This window comes from Camelina sativa, chromosome 2 (genome assembly GCF_030686135.1).
Source record: "Camelina sativa cultivar CO46 ecotype springtype chromosome 2, ASM3068613v1".
NCBI classification, from domain to species: Eukaryota; Viridiplantae; Streptophyta; class Magnoliopsida; order Brassicales; family Brassicaceae; genus Camelina; species Camelina sativa.
The window spans coordinates 24,543,668-24,569,904 of record NC_141881.1 but is presented as its reverse complement, the minus strand read 5'-3'; the positions used below and the strand labels follow the sequence as shown (position 1 = coordinate 24,569,904).

The 26,237-nt window shown below is 33.6% G+C and overlaps 5 protein-coding genes, 1 long non-coding RNA gene and 1 pseudogene across 8 annotated transcripts; 4 read left to right on the top strand and 3 right to left on the bottom strand.

Annotated features, from left to right (window-relative positions):
• Nucleotides 1–5,492: 5,492 nt before the first annotated feature.
• LOC147949161 (uncharacterized) lies at nucleotides 5,493–7,026 on the bottom strand. Its single transcript, XR_015582353.1, has 2 exons — nucleotides 6,862–7,026; nucleotides 5,493–6,513 (listed from the first exon to the last, which is right to left on the bottom strand). It is a non-coding gene; the product is annotated as an uncharacterized LOC147949161 (long non-coding RNA).
• Nucleotides 7,027–13,526: 6,500 nt separating this feature from the next.
• Nucleotides 13,527–14,687, top strand: LOC104755251 (kelch repeat-containing protein At1g19470 pseudogene; annotated as a pseudogene).
• A 1,654-nt stretch (nucleotides 14,688–16,341) lies between these two features.
• Nucleotides 16,342–16,869, top strand: LOC109127033 (uncharacterized; the record flags this gene model as incomplete). Its single annotated transcript, XM_019231146.2, has 1 exon — nucleotides 16,342–16,869. A coding segment is annotated over one exon (528 nt), but the record flags the coding sequence as incomplete, so codon positions are not given.
• A 604-nt stretch (nucleotides 16,870–17,473) lies between these two features.
• On the top strand, nucleotides 17,474–19,040 carry LOC104731628 (V-type proton ATPase subunit e1). 2 transcript variants are annotated; one of them, XM_010451068.3, is made up of 4 exons: nucleotides 17,474–17,610; nucleotides 17,734–17,846; nucleotides 18,299–18,346; nucleotides 18,695–19,040. In XM_010451068.3, exons 2-4 carry the CDS (start codon nucleotides 17,749–17,751, stop codon nucleotides 18,759–18,761), a joined length of 213 nt encoding a protein of 70 aa, XP_010449370.1. In that variant the 5' UTR covers nucleotides 17,474–17,610; nucleotides 17,734–17,748; the 3' UTR covers nucleotides 18,762–19,040. The 2 variants fall into 2 exon arrangements, with proteins under 2 accessions (XP_010449370.1, XP_010449362.1); XM_010451060.3 differs by having other exon boundaries at nucleotides 17,505–17,610; nucleotides 17,731–17,846.
• A 115-nt stretch (nucleotides 19,041–19,155) lies between these two features.
• Nucleotides 19,156–21,189, top strand: LOC104731620 (cell division protein FtsZ homolog 1, chloroplastic). Its single transcript, XM_010451050.3, has 6 exons — nucleotides 19,156–19,579; nucleotides 19,706–19,805; nucleotides 19,902–20,131; nucleotides 20,225–20,392; nucleotides 20,505–20,738; nucleotides 20,831–21,189. Exons 1-6 carry the CDS (start codon nucleotides 19,298–19,300, stop codon nucleotides 21,098–21,100), a joined length of 1,284 nt encoding a protein of 427 aa, XP_010449352.1. The 5' UTR covers nucleotides 19,156–19,297; the 3' UTR covers nucleotides 21,101–21,189.
• Nucleotides 21,190–21,928: 739 nt separating this feature from the next.
• LOC104731612 (uncharacterized) lies at nucleotides 21,929–23,023 on the bottom strand. The gene is given in 1 exon segment (XM_010451037.2): nucleotides 21,929–23,023. A coding segment is annotated over 1 exon segment (1,092 nt). The 5' UTR covers nucleotides 23,021–23,023.
• Nucleotides 23,024–23,538: 515 nt separating this feature from the next.
• On the bottom strand, nucleotides 23,539–25,901 carry LOC104731601 (serine/threonine-protein phosphatase PP-X isozyme 2). 2 transcript variants are annotated; one of them, XR_015582295.1, is made up of 8 exons: nucleotides 25,526–25,872; nucleotides 24,952–25,104; nucleotides 24,781–24,843; nucleotides 24,617–24,702; nucleotides 24,445–24,520; nucleotides 24,093–24,356; nucleotides 23,936–24,014; nucleotides 23,539–23,858 (listed from the first exon to the last, which is right to left on the bottom strand). XR_015582295.1 is itself a non-coding variant. In XM_010451028.3 (8 exons), the coding sequence occupies exons 1-8, from the start codon at nucleotides 25,664–25,666 to the stop codon at nucleotides 23,808–23,810; spliced, it is 918 nt and encodes a 305-aa protein (XP_010449330.1). In that variant the 5' UTR covers nucleotides 25,667–25,901; the 3' UTR covers nucleotides 23,539–23,807. The 2 variants fall into 2 exon arrangements, 1 of the variants encoding a protein (XP_010449330.1); XM_010451028.3 differs by having other exon boundaries at nucleotides 24,093–24,361; nucleotides 25,526–25,901.
• Between the last annotated feature and the right edge of the window lie 336 nt (nucleotides 25,902–26,237).

The following is a 26,237-nucleotide window of genomic DNA, read 5'->3' as shown; positions in this document are numbered from 1 at the left end:
TCTAAGCTTAAAAGTTTTTTTCGGTTTGATCCATTTTTTTATTTGATCAAATTAAAAGTTTCAAAAGTTTCAAAAAAAAAAAAAAATATATTTTAAAATTTTAAAAGTTTAAATATTATAAATATTGAAACTTTTAAAAGTTCTTAGCTTTTAAAAATATTTTAAATATTATAAATTTTAAATTTTAATATTTTAAAATATTAGAAATATTAAAACTTTTAAAAGGTTCAAATATTATATTTCAAAACCTTTTAAAAATTTAAAGTATTATAAATATTGAAACTTCTAAAAGTCTTAGCTTTAAAAAGGTTTCAAAATATTATAGTTTATAAATTTTAAAAATATCTATTAAAATTTATTTTAAAATTTCTATTATAATTTATATTAAAATTTTAATATAATATAGTTAAAATATTATAATTATTTAAACTCTATAAAAAGTTAAAGTGTCATTAATATTTAACTCTAAAAAAATGTTACAAATATTTAAACTACATCTAAAGTTTAAAATATTTTAAATATTTAATCTCTATTAAAAATTTAGAAGTTTAAGAATTACTAAATATTATATATCAAATTTTTTAATATCTTGAAAATATCTTACTTATATCCGTTTGTGTTTTATATCTCTTATGAGTTGTAAAACATGTTTTTTTGTGTATGACTTAGGATCGACGAAAAGCACAAATATTGTTTTAACTATACATGTCTTCATATTACTTTTCTGCAAGTAAGGATTTTGGTTTGAGAAGTTTCAATATGTGTGGATCTAAAACTGAATAAGTATATGGATGAAATTATCAATAATTAGGTGCATATGTTGACTATGCTGGTCTTCATGAATTGCAGAAATTTTCTGAGAAAATAAATGATTTTGGTCTTGGAGTGGGTTAACAAGTTGTGTGGTAGTTTTTTAAACAATGTTTTTCAGTGGAAGAATGTGAAGAAGTTAATGAGGATGAAGAAGAAGAAGAAGAGTATAACGAAGATCCGAACAGTAAAAGTAACGATGACAATTATCATAAAATTTGACAATGAAAATGACAAGAAAGAATATGAAGAATAAGAAAACATTGAATAAAAAACATGGAAACATAGGTGGTAGCAATAATTTAAATATGAAAACGAGATAAATTCATGATTATAAAACTATTTCGTTTTTCTGGTGGTCAAAGAAATGATTTAGAATATGTGAGGTCACCAGTTTGATCCGCCTGATCACCTGGACGTCGAGTTAAATTTATGATTTTTTTACACTGAAAAACGTTTTTTTTAGACTACCACACAACTTGTTAACCCATCAAACTCCAAGACCAAAATCATTTATTTTCTCAAAAAATTTGTGCAGTTCATGAAGACCAGCATAGTCAACACATGCACCCAATTATTGATAATTTCATCCATATACTTATTCGGTTTTAGATCCACACATATTGAAACTTCTCAAACCAAAATTCTTACTTGCAGAAAGGTAATATGAACACATGTATAGTTAAAACAATATTTGTGCTTTTCGTCGATCCTAAGTCATACACAATAAAACATGTTTTACAGCTCATAAGAGATATAAAGCACAAACGGAGATAAGTCATATAATGATATTAAAAAATTTGATATATAATATTTAGTAATTCTTAAATTTTTAAATTTTTAATAGAGATTAAATATTTTAAAATATTTTAAAACTTTCTATGTAGTTTAAATATTTGTAACATTTTCTTAGAGTTAAATATTAATGAAACTTTATCTTTTTATAGATTTTAAATAGTTATAATAAGATTAGAATTTTGGATATTGTAAATTTTATGGTATTGGAATTGAATTTGAAATAATTAAAAAATATTATTGACAATGAATTACAAATATTATAGACAAATTCACTTATACACAGGACATAAATATTTAAATTTATGAATAAGAATATCAATTATCGTATTTTAATAGTCTATCAAATATTTAATATCTATTAATAATTTATAAGTTTAAGAATTACTAAATATTATATCTTAAAATTTTTAATATCTTGAAACTATCTTATTTATCTCCGTTTGTGCTTTATATCTCTTATGAGCTGTAAAACATGTTTTTTTTGTGTATGACTTTACAGATGATTTGATATTCTTGCAGTAAATTTTTTATTTTTAAGTTCAAGAAAGAAGGATTGACGTCGCAAGACCTTGATTTGATGTTATTTGAGTTTAAAGAAGAAGTATAGATGAAAAGCACAAATACTGTTTTAATTATACATGTGTTCATATTACTTTTTCTGCAAGTAAGGATTTTGGTTTGAGAAGTTTCAATATGTGTGAATCTAAAACCGAATATGTATATGGATGAAGTTATCAATAATTGGGTGCATGTGTTGACTATGCTGGTCTTTATGAATTGCAATTTTATGAAAAAATAAATGATTTTGGTTTTGGAGTTTGATGGGTTAACAAATTGTGTGGTAGTCTAAAAAAAGGTTTTTCTCAGTCGAAGAATGTGAAGAAGTTGACGAGGAAGAAGAAGAAGAGTATAACGAAGAACCGAACGGTAAAAGTAATGATGACAATTACAATAAAATTTGACAATGAAAATAACAAGAAAGAATATGAAGAATAAGAAAACATTGAATAAAAAAACATGAAAAATAGGTGGTCGTGATCAATTAAATAAGAAAAACGAGATAAATTCATGATTATAAAATTGTTTCGTTTTTCTGGTGGTCAAAGAAATGGTTTAGGATATGTGAGGTCACCAGTTTGATCCATCTCACCTGGACGTCAAGTTAAATTCATGATTTGTTTATCAGATATGATTTTATAACACAACTGATTTTTATATTTTTAAAAATTGTTTCTCTGAAATTTATTTTTTTCTTTAATACTAATTTAAAATTTTATAAGATAATATTTCATCAAAGGTCATTAATCATATATAATTTGCATCAAAATATATCAAATAAATCCACGCATAGCGTGGGTCCAAAATCTAGATAACTTCAAACCAAACTCCTGATTATTATAAAAATATAAAAAATATTATATCGTGTTGTACCATAGGAACAATTAATTATTTAATATAAATTATGAGAATGATTACATAGACGATTTTACTAGAGATAATTCTCTCCAACCCTATTTACCATAGATTACACTTCTTTCTTTTGACAGACGATATATCCTTCTCCATGTATAGAATCACGGACAATACTTCCTTCACCATGTGTAGAATCATGGTGAACAGCTCTTTTTTCTATTTTTTGTTCAAATGGTGAACAGCTCTGATTACGCATAGTTGGAATCTCAAGTAAATTTGTCCCTTTAGTCGGCAAATTATTTAATAAATCGTATTATCTGGGCGTCGAACCCCAAATCTTATGGTAGAGAAGCATTAATCAATATTTGATCAACCATTGGGTCAAAGAGGCTTTCACTATTTATCCGTAAGCAATGGCGGACCCACGTAGAGTTTAAGTGGGTCAACTGACCGAGTAAAATATTGAAATAGTATTGTTTTACATGTAAAGTTGTAAATTCTTAGTAGCATAGTTGGTATTTCTTTAATAGGTTGACCCCCTAACCTCGGTTCAACACCTCCTTATTACAACAATTGTCTTTTTTTCTATTTAATAAGTTTTTAGTGAGTTAATTTAGTCATAGATTAATAGTAAAACTATGAAATTTAATGTAAAATACTTATTGAAAATATAAAATAATATATCGAAAATGTAAAATTATATTATTTTGAAACAAAGATAAAACTCTAAAATAATGATACTCTTTATGAACAGAAAGAGTACATTTTTTTTGTAGTATTACATTAAAAGATTAAAATAACACAGATGGATTACTGGACGGGAAATGTTTGAGTCAATATTAATAAAAGTTTATCATTAATCCACCGTTTCAATACATGTTAATTAAATCCTCGTTTATACTAATTTTAACATCACTAATATTAGACATACCAAATCAAAATGATTTAACTAATCTTATGTGAAACAAAAAATTCTCATATAAGCTTATATGTATACTCTCTCATTTAATTTTTGTTAATTTTCAATATGTACTTACACACAATTCAAACCAAACTTAAAAGATCATCTGAAAAAGATGAGAGTGTCATTAAATATAGCTCGTTTCCAGGAAAGTTATAACAATAATACTCTTGTTGTCTCGCATATACAGAAGTTAGGAGATAGTGTCGCCATGATAGTTGCGTTGTAGCTGAAACCCTAAAGCTAATTAATGAATGAAGGCAAATCGGTATCATTATTGGATTAAAATATTGCCAAGATTCCTGCTTACTCGGTCTATGACAACAACGATATCAATTTTAAACAATAGTTATTTCAAACTAACTAAAAATGAACGTTAAAAACAATTTATACAGAGATGACCTTTTTTAAGTTAATATTTTAAAGACAAAAACATGTTTTAATAAAGACGAAAACAAAGATGGCTGTGTATAATTGTGGCCACATTATGAAGTGATCAAACGAGTATATCAAAGTTACAAAATTTTGACTATAAATATATGATAACATCTACGAATTTAAATCATCAAAGTTTAACTAAAAGAAAAAAAAAACAAAGAAAAAAAAAGTTTTATAGCGAAGGAAAAGCAAAGAAGGAAAGAAATGGCAAAGAACCTCATCAACTCCGTCAGCTTCACTGTTCTCTTGGTTGTTGTCCTGATGGCTTCAACTGGTATAATATTTTAGTTTTACAAAGTTGATCTCATCCATATATTGGCATATGCAGCTGTCTCTTAATTTATCTTTCGCTGATGAATATGTCAACATCGATCTAGGAATCCATAAGAGCGAGGCTGCGGGGGGCGTATCATGCGGTACTGGTGGTCCATGTCTTACGGCCGCTTCACGTGTGTTCCTTGGCGAGTGCCCAAGTGCCCACAATAAGGACGATATTGAATGTTGTAAGTGTTGCGTTCTGGTATACACTTCTCCTAAAGTTTGCTGGGCGGTTATTGAGGGAGGTGACAATCACTGCCACTGCTACAGAAAGCTTGTAGTTTGACTTTTGGGCGTTTATACGGTACCAAGTGTGACTCTTGTTTCCATTCGGTGTGAGGACATGCCATTTGTGTGTGTTCATGTTCAAGTTTCTTTTACTTCCAAATAAAACATCAAGGGCAAAGCTTATCATTGCTTGCCTCACTCTCAAATGTAATCTCATGTTCTGTGATATATAATAAACTCGTTTTGTATTTCATTGTATTCCCGCCTAAGACCATCGTTAGTGGAGCAACCCTCCATAGTTACTCTCATATTAATTAATTATATAATTAATACTAAATTAAGTAAAGCAATCTTAAGAGAACTTATGCAAAATCACTCCATTACTAGAGAACTCTAAAGAAAGTTACTCAAACATTTAAATAATAATTTTTTAATTTGTGTTTATTAATTATCAAACTTTAATTTTCTAAATTGACAAAACAATTATTTAAAATTTTTATATTACATAAAATATAAAACAATAAAATTTTACAAACTTTAGAATATGAAACATATTTTACAAAGGTGTCAAATTTGGTAATATATGAGACTAAGTTCGATCAAAGCTCCTTCCAAAGTCTCATTATTTTTTGTTTTAACATTAAACCACCCCTTTCCAAATTTCCATAATTTATCGTTAATTAACAATAATCAAAAATCTACACAAACTGTATGAGGTTTGTTGTTGGAAAATGGTCTCTTTTAACTGTACCAATCCAAGAACAAAACGGAGAAAGCAAGGACGAAAAAAAACAGTAAGAGAAAGGTTCTGCTGCTCCACGTTCTTTGTTGCCTCAACCGCCTGCATTTTAGTGTCAAGCTGAGTGAGAAAACGGGCCACAAGGCACACACTTACACAACAAACACAAAGAGAAAACCACACAAACAGATAAACTAAAGTATTAGGAATGGTATTGAGTCACTGAAACATCCAAATGGGGTTTTACGAACTTCAGATAGCTGAAAACAATAATAGTCCGTTTTCTATCACTAAAGTGAAGAGAAATTCGGACCAATACAAAGTTTATTTCCTATCTCTATACCTACTACTCTAGGTGAATATGATAGCATCCGAATTCAAATTTTAGCTAGCAAAGAGAGGCCCTATGAGTACAGTTTCTTTCCTGTCTCTATACCTACAACGCAATAAGAAGGCAATTCTCATCCTAAATCAAAATAAGTAAGAACACGTAAGGCTCAAACATAAATATATCTCCAACAGTTACTTTGCTCTTGCATATATGATTTACCACTCAAGTCCCCTGCCTTAGGATTGGAATAAAAACACTCTAGAACATATTAGCTTGTTTGGAAAATGTTGGCTTTGCTTCGAATTAATGCTTTGCCCCAAAAAAACATAAATATTCAAACATGCTAAAACATATATGTTACCTGCAAAACGAACCCGTAGTTGCCAACAATAACAGGCCCTACAAGAACACTCTCGAGAAGTTGATCATAAGTCTCATCTTCTGCAGAGCCTACATAGATCAGTTTCCAATCCAAATCTGTACCAAAAGCAAAGCTGAGGTCTAAGTACTGAACAAACCTAATGTTATCATATCTTTACACCATACATTACAAACAATCATACAAAACACTAATCAAAGGAGAGACCTTTGTGCAAATAGATCAATCCCAACTAATAAGACAACATGACTTCTACAAGTACACCCAAAATCCCAAAGTTTCAATCTTTAAATTGGTATCACAAATCATAATCAAGCATGAATCTGATATATAGGAATAAGGGTATATCACAATCATTAATAAGAATACTAAAACCCTTGATTTACAAAACCAAGCAAAATCATCAATTTTTCAAATTCTGGGGAAGAAAAGGAGAAACTTTTTACCGTCTTTGAGAGAGTTCAAACACTCGTAAGAGGGAACTTGGCCGATGAAGCCGAGATAGTTTTCCTGAACGCCGAATCTGTGAGTAAATCAATTGATTTTTTGCGGTCTCTCAATGAATCGGCTTTGATTCGCCGTTTGGATCGACAGAGAAGAGAGAGACGGTCGAGGAAGAAAGAAAGAAGAAAAAAGGGAAAAAAAAATTCCTTTTTATATTTACGCATCAACGAATCAGAATATGCCACGTAGCGTTGCTACTACCGTTACTTAATTTCTTCCCAGAGAATCGATTCTCTTTTTAATCAAACAAAAAACAGGTTTTTTATTAAATTTTTGGGCCCCAATTATAAGAGAAACCATGAGAGAACTACTAGTAATGATACTCTAACAATTTTAATGAGAAAGCGAGAGAAGTATATGAGCAAAGCTCTTGATCCGATATTTTCTAACGAGAGAGATGACTAGGAACTCTATTGAAGTTAGGTCTAGGACTTTCTCAAGGGAAGTTACAATGAATGAACTTGTTTCTTGGGATCGGAGTCCTTTGAAGAATTTTTTCACCAACTTCGAGTCTTCGATGTTCTCTCCTAGAGAGGCTGATTGGGATGCTAGGCAAGAAATCTTACGTGCAAAATCGTCAACTGAGTTCCTAGTCATCTCTCTCGTTAGAGAATATCAGATCAAACTTTGCTCATACTACTTCTCCCTTTCTCTCTGTTAGAAAATATCGGATCAAGCTTTTACTAATTACTCAATTATTGCAATATCTTCTTTGATTCTTATATTTTCACATTTGAAAGATTAAAAATTATATATTAACAAACAAAACTAAGATTTTTTTGTGATGAAGTAACGGATACTAAATTTTGTTTAAAGCTAAATCTTATTAAAATGATTTTTGTAGACAAAAACTATTAATATATTTTTTAGAAAGTAAAATAATCATACAATTTGCACATTTGATTGGTAGATTTAAACATTTAAACATCTTATAATTCTTGTCTAAAATTTAGGTATTTAGATATATTTGTATTTAAGCATCTCAACTAAAAACAATGGGACTCTCAAATTCTCTTTTATCAAAAAGATTTTCATGTAGCTTGGTTAACTCTCTAATGATTATAATTAAGATATACAACTTCCCTTTATGCTAGCTATTCAGTTTCTTTAATATAACTCTAGAATTTAGTTTTCAATAAGAATTTCATTTAATTTTCTTCTTCTTTTCTCTCTCTATTTTCCTCAACCAACATTCTATCATTGATTTAACTATTTTTAATTCGATAATGAACAAAACTCCGATTTTTTCATATATAAAAATTTATTTCTCTAAAGACACACTTTTATGATTTTCTCTACAATATTAAACAAATTCACAATCATTGTTGCAACTCTTCAAATTGTTGAGAAAATTCTAACGCCTAACCTATATGTTCATATCTTCATTGTTTACCCTAAGAGGACAAAGCGAATCTTTGGTTTTACTCTCGATATATTTTTATCTTTTGGTGATACATCCTTAAACTCTTAAAGAATACAACAACATGTTCTAAGCCTCTCTAGATTTTTATATAAATATTAAAATTGTTTGTGATAAGAAAAAAAATAAAAGACATGGAAGATGTTTTAGATTCCTTTTTAATTTTAAATATGTTTGCATTTAATTTATGTGCTTTTAATTTGAGTTGACAGGTGGCATTTCCTCCACTGCTGACGTGTCACCCATATGGAGAGAGTTGACCATCTTTTATAGTATAAATTAGTTTGTGATTTATAAAAAGTCATTTAAAATCTTAACAAATTTGGGTTATTGGATTCAGACTTTTATAAAATCACTAGGTTTGATTAAACAACTGATTTATTAAATCCTGGTTTGCAGATAGGATTAAAAGAATTGATTTGACCACCTATGTCACCAAAGTGCACTTATCGTTTCGATCAAGGGTCCTGAGAGAACTCCAGAGTTAATCATGCTTGAGCTGAAGTAGTGTCAGGATGGGTAACCTTTCGGGAAGAAATTGTCGAAATTGTGCGAGTGAGGACAAAACACAGGGAAATATCATATGATGATTTGTAGGGTCGGTAAACAAGTATTTAAAGCTTCCGGACTTAACATACCAGCCGTCGGATATGGATGGGCCATGAGTAGACGTGAGGCCCACTAAGAAAGGTGGGCCTGTGGACATGGGCTCACTAAGAAAGGTGGCAGTCGGGACGTTCCAGAGACAAAGGCTATATCATGGTGTGAAAAACACTTCCACGAATACATTGGAAAATTTAACATTAGTTACTATCAAAAGATTTTGTATGTTAGAAAAAAGTCATTAGTTTCATTGGTTGTCGGAGAAAACCATTTCGAGATAACTAAAAGACGTGAACATGTTCTGTCCACACATGAGGATGGCAGAGCCGATGTTCTCTCTATGGTGAAGGAGGTTGGACGCAAGGTTATCTTCCCAAGGGAGGAAGGTGGAGGAGATTAGAAGCAAGGTTATCTCCCAAGGGAGGAAGGTGGAGCCAAGGTTTCCTTCATGGTGGAGGAGGTTAGACACAAGATTCTCTCTATAGGAACATAGGAAGGAGGACAGAGTTGAGGTTTTCTATATGGTTGGTTATACATTATTTTGGTGATACATCACTGATTAGTATACTATGTAATCTCCTATATATTAAAAGAGAAGCATTATGGAGAAAAAGCTGACGTGTTGTCACCAGAAAGCTCCGTACCCAATTTATTATTCGTTCTTAGTATTCCATAAAATTACATAATATATATTTTTTTATCAACTGCCACTGCTATTTAATTTATTTATATACACAATATTTTGCTCCTATAAATTCTAAAATTGGTAAATATTATAAAAAATTGATAAATATTATCCCTTACATATTTTCAAAATTAAATTAATTTCACTATGTATTGTAATATAATAATATAACTATATTATGAGATGTAAAATATATATATATATATATATATATATTTAAAATCATATCTTCAGAAATATAAATGATGTTACCTTTCTATTAATTTTATAAATCTCTAATGGTGAAAGAATTGAAGATAATTTGAAATTGGCTCAATGTTTATTCTTTTGCTAATAAAAATACCTATATTTGCCAAAAAAATATATATGATCACCAATTAAAATGACATGAATATGTACTTTAATTTGTATAACTATGTAGTAAAACATTATATATAGACTAGATTTTAACCCGCAGAACTATATTTTAAAAATTAAAACAAAAATGTAAGTCACTATATATTTGACTAATATTTTGTAAATTTAAAATGTATATCCCTTATATCTATATATTATTTAGGTTTACCGGTTTAAAAATTTAGGTTACCGATTTAAACTGTTAAATTCAGAATATAATTCATGGTATACCGTAGTACTGTTTGTTTGTTTAACATAATCGTAATTTAATAAACTCAATTAGATATGCCTAATATTCTAATGTCGATGGTGTTTACTTGAGCTGCCCTCTAACTTTAGCATTAAATATTGTAATGAATTAAGGATATATTTTAGAAAATGTTTAGGAATTTTACAAAATAAATATTTAATGAGATATTGTAATTAGTCGTTGATTGAGTAAGGAGATATTTTAGGAATTTTTGTTTAGCACAAAATCTTGGTTTTAAATTTCATTATATAATTTTTAAATTTAAAATTTAATGCCAATGACATTCCTTGTAAATAAGTACCAACTCTAGGATTTATTTGCTAAATGTCTCCAAAAATGTATATATATATATATATGTAGTTATAGTATTTTTACACAAATCTTTAAATTTAAAAAATCCAGTCCAATAAAAATGAAAACAAGTAATAATATTATACTTATAGCTGAGATATATAGGGATCTAATAACCAACTAAAATTTATAAAATCCACTGATATAATACCGTAATTAAAACCAATTATATAAGGGATCTAATGACCAGTTATAGTCTTTCCCCTCACGGAACAATGAGATTTGATTTATGATTTATAATTTTATTTCTCCATCAATTACAGACACATATATTATTAAAAAAATTAATAATATCCAAATTAATATATTTATCCTTAATAAAATATCTTCTGGTATCTAATATATAAAATACTTACGCGTTATATCCCATTTTATTATTTTCCTTCTCTTACTATATTACTAGGTATTAGTCCACGCAATGCGTGGTTGCATGTACAATATTTTTTTATTATATTTCTAAATATTTATAAACCAATATTTTTTCTTTTTCTATTAACAATAATAACATAATCAAATAATAAATTTTAAGATTGAATTCTAGTAAAATTGTATCAAACAAAATTATCAAAAAAATTAGTAACTATGTGTAAAAATATTATGTGTAAATATTCCTCATTTCAAAGTTTAAAGAAATATAAATAGAAGCTATATATATGTATATATACACAAATAAATATAGCTAACAAAAATAAAAAAATATGAAAATTTAACTAAAGACATTTTATCTTGAAAGATAAATAAAGAATGAAATTTATAATATTACTGGGTAGGAGTTACATTTGAGTTAAATGTAGAATTTGAAACGACCGACCCTTTTTAAAAAAAAAATAATAATAATAATAAATAAAACTACAACTAGTGGTCCCATACCCACTAGCCACCTAACCACAATCACAATCATCAGCGGAAATAACAACACCAATTAAATATCCAATAATACTCCAATAATAACCAATAACCATAACATCAACAATAATCAAATACCAAACAACAAGAAACAATGAACCAGCAACCTAGCAATGTTTCTAATGACTCAATTCTAGCAACCTAGCAATGTCAGACAACATCCAATCGAGTCTCTAGAACATCCTCCTCTTCATTGCCTTTGATTCTACGATCACACTTTGCCTTTACCTGCACGCCACAAACAACAATTGAGATGCGTAAGTATTATCACAAATACTTCGTGAGGCCGTCCTCCCATCTACTAGGTTATACACACAAGCATTTGAGAACCTCATATTCAAGCAACAAGCAAACACATAACAATACATCAGCAACTGCACTAATTGACACCATTGGCATATCTTGATTATCCTCTGTCGTAATCAGTTCACCTTGTCCCGCATATTCCTCATCCTCGTCTTCAACCTCAATCATGAAAACCTGTGATTTCTTATGTTTAAGATAATGATCCGGTGTATATTTCTCATCACAGATATAACACAACCCCTTTGCTCTCCTTGCACTCATTTCTTCTTGTGACAAGAATTTCCTTGCTGGTTTCTGCAAATTAGACCCCATAGTCTCTGTCAAGTTTTCCCTCTTGCTTTGAGCCGGTTGTCTCGCAACAGTAGTGGTGTTTCCCCCTTGAAACTGCTTGATGTGTGTTCCTCCGGAATTACTACTTTTTGACATGGGATGAGCCTTCTCATAAAGTCGACCGAGCACAAAACATTGGCGAACAGTCTGCGGAGCAAACATCCTGATATGCATCTGAGTATCAAGACGAAGACCTGCAAGATAAGCACGCACCAAATAGTCTTCTGACAGACTAACTCTCGTCCGTATTAGATCAAACTTCTGATTATACTCCACTATTCCATCAGTCTCCTGCAAAGCTTTCAATTCAGCAATCGGGTCTTCTAAAACATCAACAAACCTCTCCTTCATCAACAACTTATACGATGGCCAATCGTTCAACAAGCTTTGACCAAACGGAGTTTGTACCAACGCATGATGCCACACAGACGCATGACTATCAAAGTGCATAGTAGCCATTCGTACCTTTGAATCATTTGGTGTAGCATCTAGAACGAAATAGTCTTCTACCTTGCAGATCCACTCTGAAAAACGTTCTCCATCAAAACGGGGAAAGTCCACACGTCCAAGACGAGTAACACCTGCATAATGACCAGATCCAACAGATCCTCCTCCACGTTGTTGACCCGAACCACCACTTCCACCTGGCAACGCCGACACTGCCAAGGGACTACACTCTTCATGAGATTTGCTCGAAGACGCCGGAGGACCCGGTATCAACTTGATCAAATGCATCATGTCAGCCATATTCTGTTCCATTTTCTTATCTTGAGCTTCAATCGCACGTTCGATCGCATGAGTCCGATCAAGAATGGTTCTCGTATCTCCGATCGTCTCGCTTCCTCCTTCACGAGCTTCATCACCCACCAGATCTTGCCGTACAATCTGAGATCTTGTCTCCACACCCATCGTTCCGAGGTTCGTCTACGCTCTGATACCAATGATAACGATTAATCAAAACATGTCCAACGGTACAAAAACAGAGAGAACAGAGGAAACAGAGTTGATTATTATTAAGAGTAAACGAAAGATGAGACAACGTTCTCAAAGAAACGCGGAATCACTTCTCACCTGCAGAGTCTCAGAAAGAGATTCTCCGGCAACGATGAGGAAAACAAGTACCAAAAGGTTCTATAAAAGTTAACAACTCTGAAAATGCATAAATATAAAAATAAGCTAACACTGCTTCTTATAATTCCACCACACTAACAGTGTTAACCGTTACTTGACGTTGACAGCCTGTAACCTTTGCCACCTACACACTGCCAGCTTGATTATTCCTTCCTCACGTGCTTGTTATTCTCTTATCCACAACAATAACCCCACGTGCGTTTAATGGCCTCTTTTGCTATATCACAAAACGCGTACGCGCCTCGGTCTTTCTGAAACGATTCTTTATGCTTGCATCCAATACCCTAGTAAACGATCTCACAAGCTGGCACATTCTGCATCAAAACAAGGCTTCTTCTTTACGACTGACCAAACTTGGTTCGCTTCCACATGTGCCTTATGGAGCTTCTGTTGTCACTATCGGTTTAGAGATGTATGTGATTGGTGGAGTCGTCGACCGAAGAAGCTTGAAGTTTATGAATGTCATTGATTGCAGAACACACAAGTGTCGCTCGCTCCCTCCAATGAGAAGGGGTCGTTACGAGGCAGCAGCCGGAGTAATTGACGGAAAGATTTACGTAATCGGAGGTTTCAGGAAGCGACGTCCATCAGAGTCGGAATGGATCAAAGTGTTCGATCTTGAGAAACAGATTTGGGAATCTTTGCCTGGTCCGTACCCTAAAACTAGTACGTCTAGCCAGTTTAGGACATATGTTGTGATTGAAGACAAGAATTACATTTTGGATTCTAAAATTAGTTTGGTTTACGAACCAAAAAGAAGAGGTGGTGAATGGGACACATACGTTGTCGGTGAAACTCATCCAATAAGGGATTTGTGGGAAAAGTCGTGTCATGTGTAATGTGTGGTAGATGATATGCTGTATACAATTACATTTTGGATTCTAAAATTAGTTTGGTTTACGAACCAAAAAGAAAAGGTGGTGAATGGGACACATACGTTGTCGGTGAAACTCATCCAATAAGGGATTTGTGGGAAAAGTCGTGTCATGTGTAATGTGTGGTAGATGATATGCTGTATACAATTGATCCTCGCTCTACTCTTGGACATCCAATAGTCGTATATGATCCAAAGGAGAAGACTTGGAGACCTGTGAAAGGTGAATCTTTGGGGAGACTGCCTAATTATCTCGTTGCTTATTCTGAAATGGCGAATTTTGGTGGAAAGTTGGCGATTTTGGGCAGTAACAGCAGCAGCTATGTTCATGGTGATTGCATTGAGGAAAAAGGTGTAAGTGTATGTGGGCAAACTCAAGTTGAAGTTCAGGAAGCTGTACAAAATATGTCTGCACAAGCTTCTGTCTCGGCAAAGGCATCTGATGTATGCTCAAGCCTCTGTCCTACAAAAGAGCATCAGAGGCCTGTTGATCTTGTCTGTTGCCTCGGTTTTTAAGATTTATGAAGATATACTTAAGGCACGTTTTGGGATATTACTTGGAGGTGAAGCACGAAAAAAAAGGAAGCTTGAAGATATTTAGAAGATTTAATGGGATTAGGAAATATTCGTTTAACAAAGAATAAAAGTTAAATGGAATATTTCCTCTTGAGTTTAGGAAAGTTGTTAGCCTTGGGAGGCACAAAATCCCTCAAATATAGAGGGTCTAGGACTTAAAAACTTATCTCTCTAGAACGTAAAAAGAGAGAAAAAACTTGTAAGCCTTTTGGCATCTTTGGAGAGAAAAGGGTGAGGGTTTTGTTTCTAAGTGAGAGTCCTGGGTGTAGATCATTGTTGTTGATCTTAGGGATCTCTTAGGGAGTTGGAAATAGATTGAGAACAAGCTAAGAGAAGATCTTAGGGTTGTGTAAGTCCAATATTGAACAATAACTGTAATTGTGTTGAAGAAGTATTTTCAACAAAGATTGAGAACGTAGGCATTTGTTGAACCTCGTTAAATATTGTGTGATTTGAGTATAGATTCTCTTATTCAAGTTCTTTAGCCTCAAGGCTTAGTTGTCTTTTTGTGTTCTTGTTGCAGTTTAAGGATGTTTCTTACATCTAAACCGTCTCTAAGCAGTTTGTTGATCTGAGAGAAAATATCAAGAGTAACCGTCTTTGTGAAGGAGGATAATTACACTAGCTGCATTAGACTATGTGCAATGGGGCTGTTGAATTTTAAATTCAACAGTTGAATCTCCACAATGAAGGTGTTGAAAAAACTAAAATGTCGATGTGGATTCATCGCTGTTGAATTTATTCAACAGGTTGAAAAAAAAATTATTGGGACCGCATATGCCACGTGTCAGAAGGTCACTGAGGTGTGTATTTCAAACAAATGCTGAGCAACTGAAAGTTTTTGTTTTGTTTTTTGTTTTTGTTTTTGTTTTTTATTTACTTATGATTAGGACACTTGTTAAACTGTAATTCGCTGTTGTGATTTTGAAATTTTTTATCTCATCCTATCTATTTAGGATCAATTATTATACAACAAACAATTTTTTTATTATAAAAATTATATCAAAATTCATAACTTTTTAAACTCTATAAATAGACACTTGGTTCATTTCATTCGGACACATAAAAAAAAATACCATTTCTACTATTATTTTCTTATTATTCTCCAATAAACTCTTGTTTTCCATCATTTTTTTTTTGAAATAGATTCTAACAATAATCCTACTCAAAATTCTAGTAATTTTCCTTTTCCGTATCCAAATTCCAACAATAATTCTACGCAAAATTTTTCTAACTATCCTTTTCCCTATCCAAATCCTAGCAATTATCAATTTCAAAATCATTCTTTCAACCAACATCAAAATATTCCAAATTATAGTTTTCCACCAAATTTTCCTATGCCATCATCTGTTCCAAACTATCATCAATATTGTGGATCGATGATGCCATATTCATCTCAACCACCTCCTCCAATGGATAATGAAAATGTTTCTAGAGCAATTGAATTTTCCGGATTTTCTACACAAATGAATCTTGGAGGGATAAGCGGTCCTGATGAAGCCACTCCAAATACCGAAGATTCAACTTCTTCTCGTCGGAAAAATCTTAGATGGACAACTGAGCAAAATTTGGTTTTATTGAGCGGATGGATTAAATATGGAACAGACAGCATTGTTGGCAGACAAAATTTTTTGTGAACCAACGTCCATATAATATGGCATACTACCTAGCCGACGGTATCTATCCTTCTTATCCAACCTTCGTTAAATCAATTCGACTTCCTCAGAGTGAACCAGACAAGTTATTTGCACATCATCAAGAAGGATGTCGGAAGGACATCGAGCGTGCATTTGGAGTCTTACAAGCTCGATTTAAAATCATTCGCGAACCAGCTCGCATGTGGGACATAAACGATTTGGCTATCATCATGCGATCATGTATCATATTGCATAATATGACTGTTGAAGATGAACGAGATACATATGCTCAACATTGGACTGATTATGATCAATCTGAGGCAAGTGGTTCTAGTACACCACAACCATTCTTGACCGAGGTGTTACCTGCATTTGAAAATCATGTGCGAGCTAGATCTGAGTTACGTGATTCAAGTGGGCATCATGAATTGCAAGCAGATCTAGGCAAACACATCTGGGCAAAATTTGGAATGTTCCGAGATTAAAAAAAAATTGTATGTCTTTGTGTGTTGTGTGATTTAAGAGTTTTCTTGTTTGTAAGTTTAGTCGCATGTATTATCGAATTTATGTTTGTTTATTATTGATTGTGTTGTGTGTTTGTATCATATTGTATTTGAAGTTTTTTGTAATTTTAGTTCTTTTAATTATATTAGTTTTATTTTTATTAATTCAAAAATTTGAGTTGAGAACATAAAATATTTATAAAAAATAATGTCACTTTTAGTTAATTTAATTTTATATTTAATTTAATTTTAGTTGATATTTTAAAATTAATCTAATTGTTATTAATATGCAATCACAAAAATAAAAATATATATAAAAAATATGAAATAAAAATTGTGGGGTAGAGTGTTGAATTTTATTAAACAAAATCATTATAGTGTTAAAAATTTAGATGGGTGTTGAATGATTATGTGGATGAAAAAAAATATGAGGTAGAGTGTTAAAAGTGAAAAAGTAGAGTATTGAATAAATTTGCCATTGCAAATAGTCTTATACGATATTTTTTTTTTTAAGCCAAAAGTAAATAATTACAGTGTATTTGACTTTGACTTAACAACATATGGAGAATATAAAAGTAGGATTAGACTATTTTGCCCTCATAAAAATCCCAAAAACTCACACGTACGAATCCAAAATTCAGATTCGCACGAAGAAGAAGAAGAAGACAAACATCATCATCATCATCGTCCTCCTCCAAAGAGGAGCTCTTCATTTTCAAATCTGTAAGATCTCTCAGACACTTTCTCCTCTCCCGTCTTTTTCGATCGGATTTGAATCGATCGCGTTGAGGTTGTTTAATATTGTACCTTGAATTCACGTGCGTGTAATAATACATCTCGTAGCAGATTCAGGAATCAAACATGGGTTTCCTTATAACAACCCTAATCTTCCTCGTCGTTGGGATCATTGCCTCTTTGTGCGTTAGAATCTGCTTCAGCAGAGGTCCTTCCACCAATCTGTATGTCTCCCTTGCGACCCTCTTCCTTTCCAAAATTTTTGATTTCTTAATATCCTAAAGTATGAAATTGGTCGTGTTTGTGTTAGATTTGATTGCTTCATCAATGTTAGTTCCCTGTGATTCAATTGAACGTTTTAATTCTCTTTAATATCTCTCCAGAAGATTGAATATTTAATCTCTTTTACTCTTGGAATTGAGAATTTGTAAACGGGAATTTTAATAATGGGTTTCAAATTCTTTGAATTGGGTTGCTTGACGTGGTGATATCTTCAAGGGAGCTTTGTTGATGTTAGAAATAGTACTTCTTGTGCTCTGAAGGTTTTATGGATGTGTTCAAGCTTTGTAATTTATAGTCTGTCTTCTTTGTTTCTTGACTGTTTTGCTTTGATTTTTTCCTTCTGTAAACTTTGTAATAAAGTAAAACTGTCTCATCTTTATTTGTTTGATAACAGGCTACATCTTACCTTGGTCATTACTGCGACAATCTGCTGTTGGATGATGTAAGTTTATGCTTTTTATATACTATTACATGTTGCTTTCTGGCCTTTTTTGGTTTACATTTGCAGCCATTGTTTCTCTTTTTTGCTTTTCTTTGTCTTCAGTTTTGCTTAGTGTCAATAGACCTGTTATTGCTTCCTCTCCTTAATGAATCAAAATGTCGAATCCTACACGCTAAAGATGTCTAGAACAAAATTTCCAGTCTTAGTTGAACTTAAAAGTTCCATTATTGAACTCTCATGAGCATTGTCAAAGCTTCTTTGAATGCCTGTATATCGAGTTTGATTTCTCTATGTTGCTTTGGTTACAGTTTCTTACTTCTTTTTGTTTTTATCTCTTGACTATGGTAGGTGGGCAATTGTATATATTGCACAGATGAATCCTCTGATTGTCCCCATTTTAAGCGAAACAGAGTAGAATCCTCTACCTACTCAGACAAGAGAACCTCAAACTAGAAAACACATGCGCAGAGTCGAGCTTCTGTATGTTCAATCTTTAAACAGAGTTCCTTCCTCCTGTTTGTAATTCTTTACCTTGGTGTGAACAAAATCAAAAACCTTTTGGCCACTTTACTATTTCGAGATTTTGTTGTATTCACTTCTCTCTCATTCATCCCCCAAAACAAAGCTGAATCTCCCTTTTGAGATTACTACATCCCACAATGTATTATTGTTGATTTAAATAAGCTTTTTGAAATTCTGTAGTTACGCTTAAATGTATCTTTGATAAGTCGATTTTGGTTTTGAATGGTTCTGCATCAATTGTGAAACGTCGTCGTTAAGTGACGTAAAAGGGTCCACTCCATCTCTTCACCTTTCCTTTGTGAGAGCTAGAAACAAAAGGATACTGAACTGTTGATAGTTTTAATTTCTTCGTCGACACTAAAACCCTAAAAAACAAAACAAAAAAAAACCCATCTTTTTGGTTTCTCTGAAAACAGAGGAAGTTAAACAATGGCGATAATTCCGTTAGCACAGATTAACGAGCTAACGATTTCTTCATCCTCTTCTTCGTTTCTTGCGAAATCCATATCCCGCTCGTTGCATAGTAGCTGCGTTTGCCCAACAAGTACCAGAATCAGTAAATTCGGTGGCGGCTGCTCTAAGCGAAGAAGCATTTCAACGAGAGGGTTGAGATGTTCCTTTTCTCCGATGGAGTCTGCCAGAATTAAGGTCATTGGTGTCGGCGGTGGTGGTAACAATGCCGTCAATCGTATGATTTCAAGCGGCTTACAGGTTCACCACATTCTTACTCTCTTGCGAAGAAGAAACAACAATAAAGTTCATGTTTTTATGTAGCTTCGATTTTGATATGAGAATTCCTCATTTGGGTTTTGATTGATTTCGTCTGTGTTCCTCCAGAGTGTTGATTTCTATGCGATAAACACGGACTCTCAAGCTCTGATACAGTCTTCTGCTGATAACCCACTTCAAATTGGAGAGCTTTTAACTCGTGGCCTTGGTTAGTAAGAGTTATACTTATTTGTAAAGGTGTTGTGTGAGTTTTGGCATTCAAAAAGCAATAAACTTGCGTCTCTGTTACTTGATTTTTATATAGGTACTGGTGGAAACCCGCTACTTGGAGAACAAGCTGCAGAAGAATCAAAAGATGCAATTGCCAATGCTCTTAAAGGATCAGACCTTGTTTTCATAACTGCTGGTATGGGTGGTGGAACAGGGTCTGGTGCTGCACCTGTGGTAGCTCAGATATCGAAAGATGCTGGTTATTTGACTGTTGGTGTTGTTACTTATCCGTTTAGCTTCGAAGGACGTAAAAGATCTTTGCAGGTAATGTGTGTTTGACACTGTTTCTTGATGAAATTGGTTTAAGTCTTTTAAGTGTTGTTATGGATCCATGTCTAATTTGGTTATTTTTTCTAGGCACTGGAAGCTATTGAAAAGCTGCAAAAGAATGTCGATACCCTTATTGTGATTCCAAATGATCGTCTGCTAGATATTGCTGATGAACAGACACCACTTCAGGACGCTTTCCTTCTTGCTGATGATGTTTTACGCCAAGGAGTTCAAGGCATCTCAGATATTATTACTGTGAGTCTGTGTATTTTTTATAAAGCGTAACAAGTTGGTTGGTTGATAATTGCTCATTGATTAATCCCCAAAGGAAGAACCTGATGGAACAGTATCTATTATTCTATTTCAGATACCTGGACTGGTCAATGTAGATTTTGCGGATGTGAAGGCAGTTATGAAAGATTCTGGAACCGCTATGCTCGGGGTAGGTGTTTCTTCCAGCAAGAACCGAGCAGAAGAAGCAGCTGAACAAGCGACTTTGGCTCCATTGATTGGATCATCAATACAGTCAGCTACTGGTGTCGTCTACAACATCACTGGTGGAAAAGATTTAACTTTGCTAGAAGTAAACAGAGTATCAGAGGTGCGGTAACTTTGTGTTGGTTTACTCGGCTTTGGTGGTATATACCGTAATATAAGGCACAGTCTTCTCATGTTTTAGGGTTTTTTTTGCAGGTCGTGACGAGTTTGGCAGACCCATCAGCCAACATCATATTTGGAGCGGTTGTGGATGATCGCTACACCGGAGAGATTCATGTAACAATAATCGCCACAGGCTTCTCACAGTCATTCCAGAAGACACTTCTGGCTGATCCAAGAGCAGCTAAACTCCTCGACAAAATGGGATCATCAGGTCAACAAGAGAACAAGGGGATGTCTCACCAGAAGCAGTCTCCAGCAACTATCTCCACTAAATCATCTTCTCCCCGTAGACTTTTCTTCTAGTATTCTTCTTGCCATTTCGTTTTTCAGCATAAAAAAATGTAACGATCTTCATGCTCAAATATCAGATTACATTTGATTTTTCTCCAAAATGTCTCTAAATCAAGTCTAACACTTCGAGTTCCATCATTATGCTAACTTGAGGTAAATCGCAATTAGTCATTTGGTAAAGATGACAAAGTATATTCCGAGTTATTTACTGTAAAACCAAAGGTCTGATCCTTTTAGTTAGTTGCTTTAGAAAATGACACATTAACCAGTTTTTCACACATTTGCAGTTGTGATACAGAAATATACAAGCTGATGCATATCTTCCACAGATGCCTTTCTTTTCTTACTCACTTCCAAAGGGTCTTAACAACATTTTGATAAACCAAAAAGCATCAGGTTTTCAATGTGTAAGTGAAGGGCTGTGCTTACTTACCGTTACCGCATTATTGAAACCGCGATGAAGCTTGAGAAGATGCACAAAAGAGTATCTTTGGTAATATGCACACACCATACTGATATATGTTTCTAGATGTTCTTGAACCTTGGGACAAATTGTAAAGGATCTTCTGAGGACTTATGATCCCCATTCCGTGGAATTTTTTTTTGATAATATCCTACACACACCATAACTAAAGTACTAATGAATGATTGGTTCTAACTGGATATAGTTTGGACATAATTAGTTGGGGGAGCCTAATGAGAGATGATAGCAAAGTTTCTCCAACAATATATACATATATATATATATATGCATATCTCACAGAGAATATATAAAAATAGACTTTGATGTTTCAAGATTAAGAAGAAAAGATAGCAGACTCAAACTCAATTTCAAACTAACTAGTTTATATTTTGAGGTGGAATATGGTAACCGGGACCGATTATAGTATTATGAGCACCGATGAAGGAATCAGGCAGATGGAAAAATCCGGTTTCGCCGACATCCGCTATTTCTACTTGGTTAGGGAAAATCATGCCGGGAAAGGAGCTAATAGGCACACAAAATGGTTCAGACTTTGAGAGGAAAATGCAGAGATCTCCGATGTCTCGAGTGTATACAGCATTTCCTTTGTCATCAAGCTTGAACACCATTAAAGCTTTTGTACTCAATTTCGACATACCTCTCCAGACGGCCTTCCTGTACCACTTGACCAAGAAAGTCTCACCGGTGGTTCTTGACTCCACCAAGTGCTCGCTTTTGTAGCACGAATCCATAAGCTCCCGTTTGGTCTTCGTCAGCTTGGGAAGGTTTCTGAAACGTAACCTCTGGAACTTGGGATTTTGTTTGTGTGTGTGGAGGAGATCCCATGATGCAATGATATGCCCTCCAGCTCCGAGTATGCAAAACATACCATGTCTCTCCGAAAACATGACACGGGAGGAGTAGAAGCAAGGGTTTGCGATTCTGATGTTGATCCACTCCGAGTTACTTTGAGCGGGTCTGCAAAAGCTTAGCTGAGGTCCCAAGAACTATATAGCCACAACACAGTCCTCATCCTCTGGAGAAGAGGACGACATTGACACATTGGTGACGATCTGAGTTTGGCAATGAGGCAGAGTTACAAGAGGAGGCAGGGGAATGCGCTTAGTATCTGTATACGATGCATGTGGGTTTAGATCGTCTTGGAGACGCAGTATTCCATCTTCCTTCAAAGTTGCTATCCAGCCATGGGATGACCCGATCACTACCATTGGATTATCCACCAACTCCATGGGCACCTTCTTTTCCAAACTAGTGAACAAACATTCATTATGATAGTAAATCAAGAGTTTTCCGAGACCCTTTCCACAAGGATCAGCGTCAATGATGGTACAAGGAGGGGTTTGCAACAAGGAAGTTGATAAGCCATTAGCGAGAAGTGGGGAGGATCTTACAAACGTAGGTTTCCTACGAAAGCATAGGTTCAAGGGCTGGTTGAGAAGAAGAGACATGAATAATGGCGAAAAGCAATAGATTAAAAACAGAATAACCCTAACTGAAGAAATGGTGATCTTCTCCACCTAAAACCCTACATTAATACAGAGGAAATGACTTGCCCACCAAGTTTCATAACTTTAAACTAATTATGGTCAGACACAATCTTAATTGGAATTCATTTTAAATATGGTCAAACTCAAGCGCTCCATTAATCTCTTATTTAGGCCTTGCACACCAAGTTTTCTCCAAAATGTCTCTAAATGCAAAAAGTTGTGATCGTGGTCTGATTCTTTTCGTTGATTTAGTAATTGTAAATTGAGTTCTGCATAGCTGGTTGCTTCGTTGGACAAAGCTAAAACAATGTTAGCAATACTATCTAATTTGCAAGTTTAATATCTAAATTTTAGAGATTGGATTTTTTTAATTACGATTATATACATAAACTTAAATATTAGGTTTTAGTTTACCACAACCAAATCAAAACAAATCTTTGTTTATCCAATCAGTAAGGTTTCAGATGATCCTTGGAGGCTTTCTTTCATAATATTTTCCTATTTCTTTCTGTAAAAGTAGCATTACACACAATAGAGAAAGAAACAAGAAGCTTTTTAATACACAAAGATTCTATTCAAATGGACCCTTTCAAAGGAATGTGTACAGATCTCTTTGGCGCAACACATAGATTGTAGATTCTTCTGCACTTTACAACAAATCCTAACCACCAGATGATTTTGGGAAGTTTGCTTGTTCTGCAATGAACCAAATTCTAAGTTCCAGTTTCTGTTTTCACTGTTTTGCGTCTCACAGGAAATAATCAGGTGCAGGTTTCTTGGATGGAGCTCCTCTAGATTCCTGTATCCAAAGTCATATTATGTCAGAAAAAATCAAACAGCAATTTGAACATGAATTTAGATAGGTGAGGCTCTTACTTGTGGGGCTGCATCGAAGACACGAAACTCCTTATTTAGATTCTCATCGAGCTCTAGAATTGCAGCTACATTACCGCATCTATAGCACATTCAGAAATAACATGAACATTCAAAGGCAAAGGAAACAAAGATCATAAGTGTGGAGGTTCTGAGTTACCTATAACAGTAATTAGGGGCAGACCAAACAGTGACTATCTGACTATTGAACATCCATTTGTAACCTTCCATAACTAGCTGATGAGCTCGGCAAATATAATCAATGTTGTTTGTGTGGTTAAAAGACGTGACAACACTCCCGCCAAAAAGGAATCCTGCACCACGTGGACTCAATCCCCAGCCATCTACAATATCTTCTGGATCAGACCATAAAAGATCACACATGGCACCATCATGTGGTACTTCTTGCTTCCGATCAATAGCCCTGATCTACCAAAAGAAACGTATGAACGGACTAGTCAGTTATATCCTTATAGCTAAAACTTTCTAATTATATCATTCACTTTCTCAACCTGGTCTAGAGTCATAATAGCTGGAGAGAGACCTCCATGAACACAAAATATCTTGTTCTCGACAAGAGCTGAAAGACTTAAGACATATAAAAGATAGAAAGTTTCCGTTACATTAAACCAAAATAACATCTACTCAGAACTCCAAAAACAAAAGCTGAAAAGGAGTGTGTACCTCAAGTAGTCAAAGATATCTGTGCAGTATCTCCAGACATTTACAGAGCCATATTTACGCAGGCACTCGTCATAAAATCCATATACCTACTAAAGGGCAGACTCTTAAATAGTATGAAAAATACACACACGCATCAAAGTTTTCTAATAATAGACTGAACTCACCTGTGTAATCTGCCGGCTCTCGTGGTTCCCTCTAATGAGAGTTATACGGTCTGGATATCTTACCTGAGAATAAAAATAGTAACTAACTTAAGGAATTGTGGAACCCACTGGGGGAGCATATATTTGAGCAAACCAAAGTAAAACACTGTTGGGGTATTTACTATTAATTACCTTGAGAGCTAGAAGAAGTAGAAATGTCTCAACTGAATAAAAACCTCGATCAACAAAATCTCCAAGAAACAAATAATTCGTCTTAGGGCAATCACCCCCGACTTTAAAAAGCTCTTTCATGTCATAGAATTGCCCATGGATGTCTCCACATATCTAATCCACATTAAAACAAAACAAAAAATCTAAGGATGAAACAACTAGCAAGACACTGTCAATGGAATCTTCAAACTTGTTAAGATAGACAACAAAGAGAGTTTCATCCACTCCATTCAAAGAAACCATTGTAGCAGAGTCATTTTAGTTATCAAATGTATTTCGAATCCCTAAAACATAGGAACCAAAAAATTCATACAAAACTTCAATAACTAATATAAGTAAACCATAACATATCTAAATTCTGAATCCAAAACTAAACTACAACTGTTCTGACATACAATTATGCCCAATTTCGTCAGATTCCTCAACTCACAAGCCTTTGACTTTAATAGGTTCGCAGAAAAAAACTCAATCTTCAGACACAAGTATGGATAAATTCTGAAACTTGAATCTAGAAAACAAACAAAAGAAAGCTTACAGTGACAGGAGCATCAACTCTTTGAACATTGCTCTCTTCAACGAGAATCTCCATAGCTTTAAGACAAAGAGCCTTCACTTCTGATTCTTTCAAAGGTTCACAGCGTTTAAGCTGCTCTATCTGCTGGTCTAGGTCTGACATTTCCTCTGTTTCTTTCTTTTTTACTGCTTCCACCTTTCTTCACAAACAACTACTGAAAAAAAAACCTAATTTCGATAATCAGACGTAAACTGAAGAAACCCTCGTCAAAATTTTATACAGAAAGAGAAGAATAAAAAAAATCGTGTTCTTCGTCTTCCCCAGGAGAGGCTTTTGCTCCTCTCCGAAGGGGTGTTTTCTTCCACCAAACTCTCTCTCTCCTGCGCTCTGTTTTTATATTTTTTTTTTTGAATCCGGTCCTTTTCTTTTCATGATATTCCAAATTTGCCGCGGATATTTTTCAGTTACTTTCTTAACACCAATCCCTTAATTTGGGCTAGATTCTTTAAAGATTGGACCATTGGCCCATAATATATAACAAAGTAATTAGACTTGATTTTGATTAGAATCGGATGTTTGGAACTTTGGATTATGGTAGCGACCCAACTAACTTCGAAGATGAGCGTGTAAATGAAACAATTTTTTTTGGTATACGTTTCCCGTATGTTTCTATCACGGGAGTGGCCAAAAACATTGTAGCACCCCAACTAAGTTCAAAGATGAGCTTAAAATT

Excerpts from the sequence above, each read along its gene's own strand:
- LOC104731628 (XM_010451068.3), top strand. The coding sequence starts at position 17,749 with ATGGGTTTCCTTATAACAACCCTAATCTTCCTCGTCGTTGGGATCATT. Across the intron at positions 17,847-18,298 it reads AGAGGTCCTTCCACCAATCT|GCTACATCTTACCTTGGTCA; the intron begins GTATGTCTCCCT and ends GTTTGATAACAG. Across the intron at positions 18,347-18,694 it reads ACAATCTGCTGTTGGATGAT|GTGGGCAATTGTATATATTG; the intron begins GTAAGTTTATGC and ends TGACTATGGTAG.
- LOC104731620 (XM_010451050.3), top strand. The coding sequence starts at position 19,298 with ATGGCGATAATTCCGTTAGCACAGATTAACGAGCTAACGATTTCTTCA. Across the intron at positions 19,580-19,705 it reads TGATTTCAAGCGGCTTACAG|AGTGTTGATTTCTATGCGAT; the intron begins GTTCACCACATT and ends GTGTTCCTCCAG. Across the intron at positions 20,739-20,830 it reads AAGTAAACAGAGTATCAGAG|GTCGTGACGAGTTTGGCAGA; the intron begins GTGCGGTAACTT and ends TTTTTTTTGCAG.
- LOC104731601 (XM_010451028.3), bottom strand. The coding sequence starts at position 25,666 with ATGTCAGACCTAGACCAGCAGATAGAGCAGCTTAAACGCTGTGAACCT. Across the intron at positions 24,844-24,951 it reads TACTTCTTCTAGCTCTCAAG|GTAAGATATCCAGACCGTAT; the intron begins GTAATTAATAGT and ends TTTTATTCTCAG. Across the intron at positions 24,362-24,444 it reads CTATTATGACTCTAGACCAG|ATCAGGGCTATTGATCGGAA; the intron begins GTTGAGAAAGTG and ends TTCTTTTGGTAG.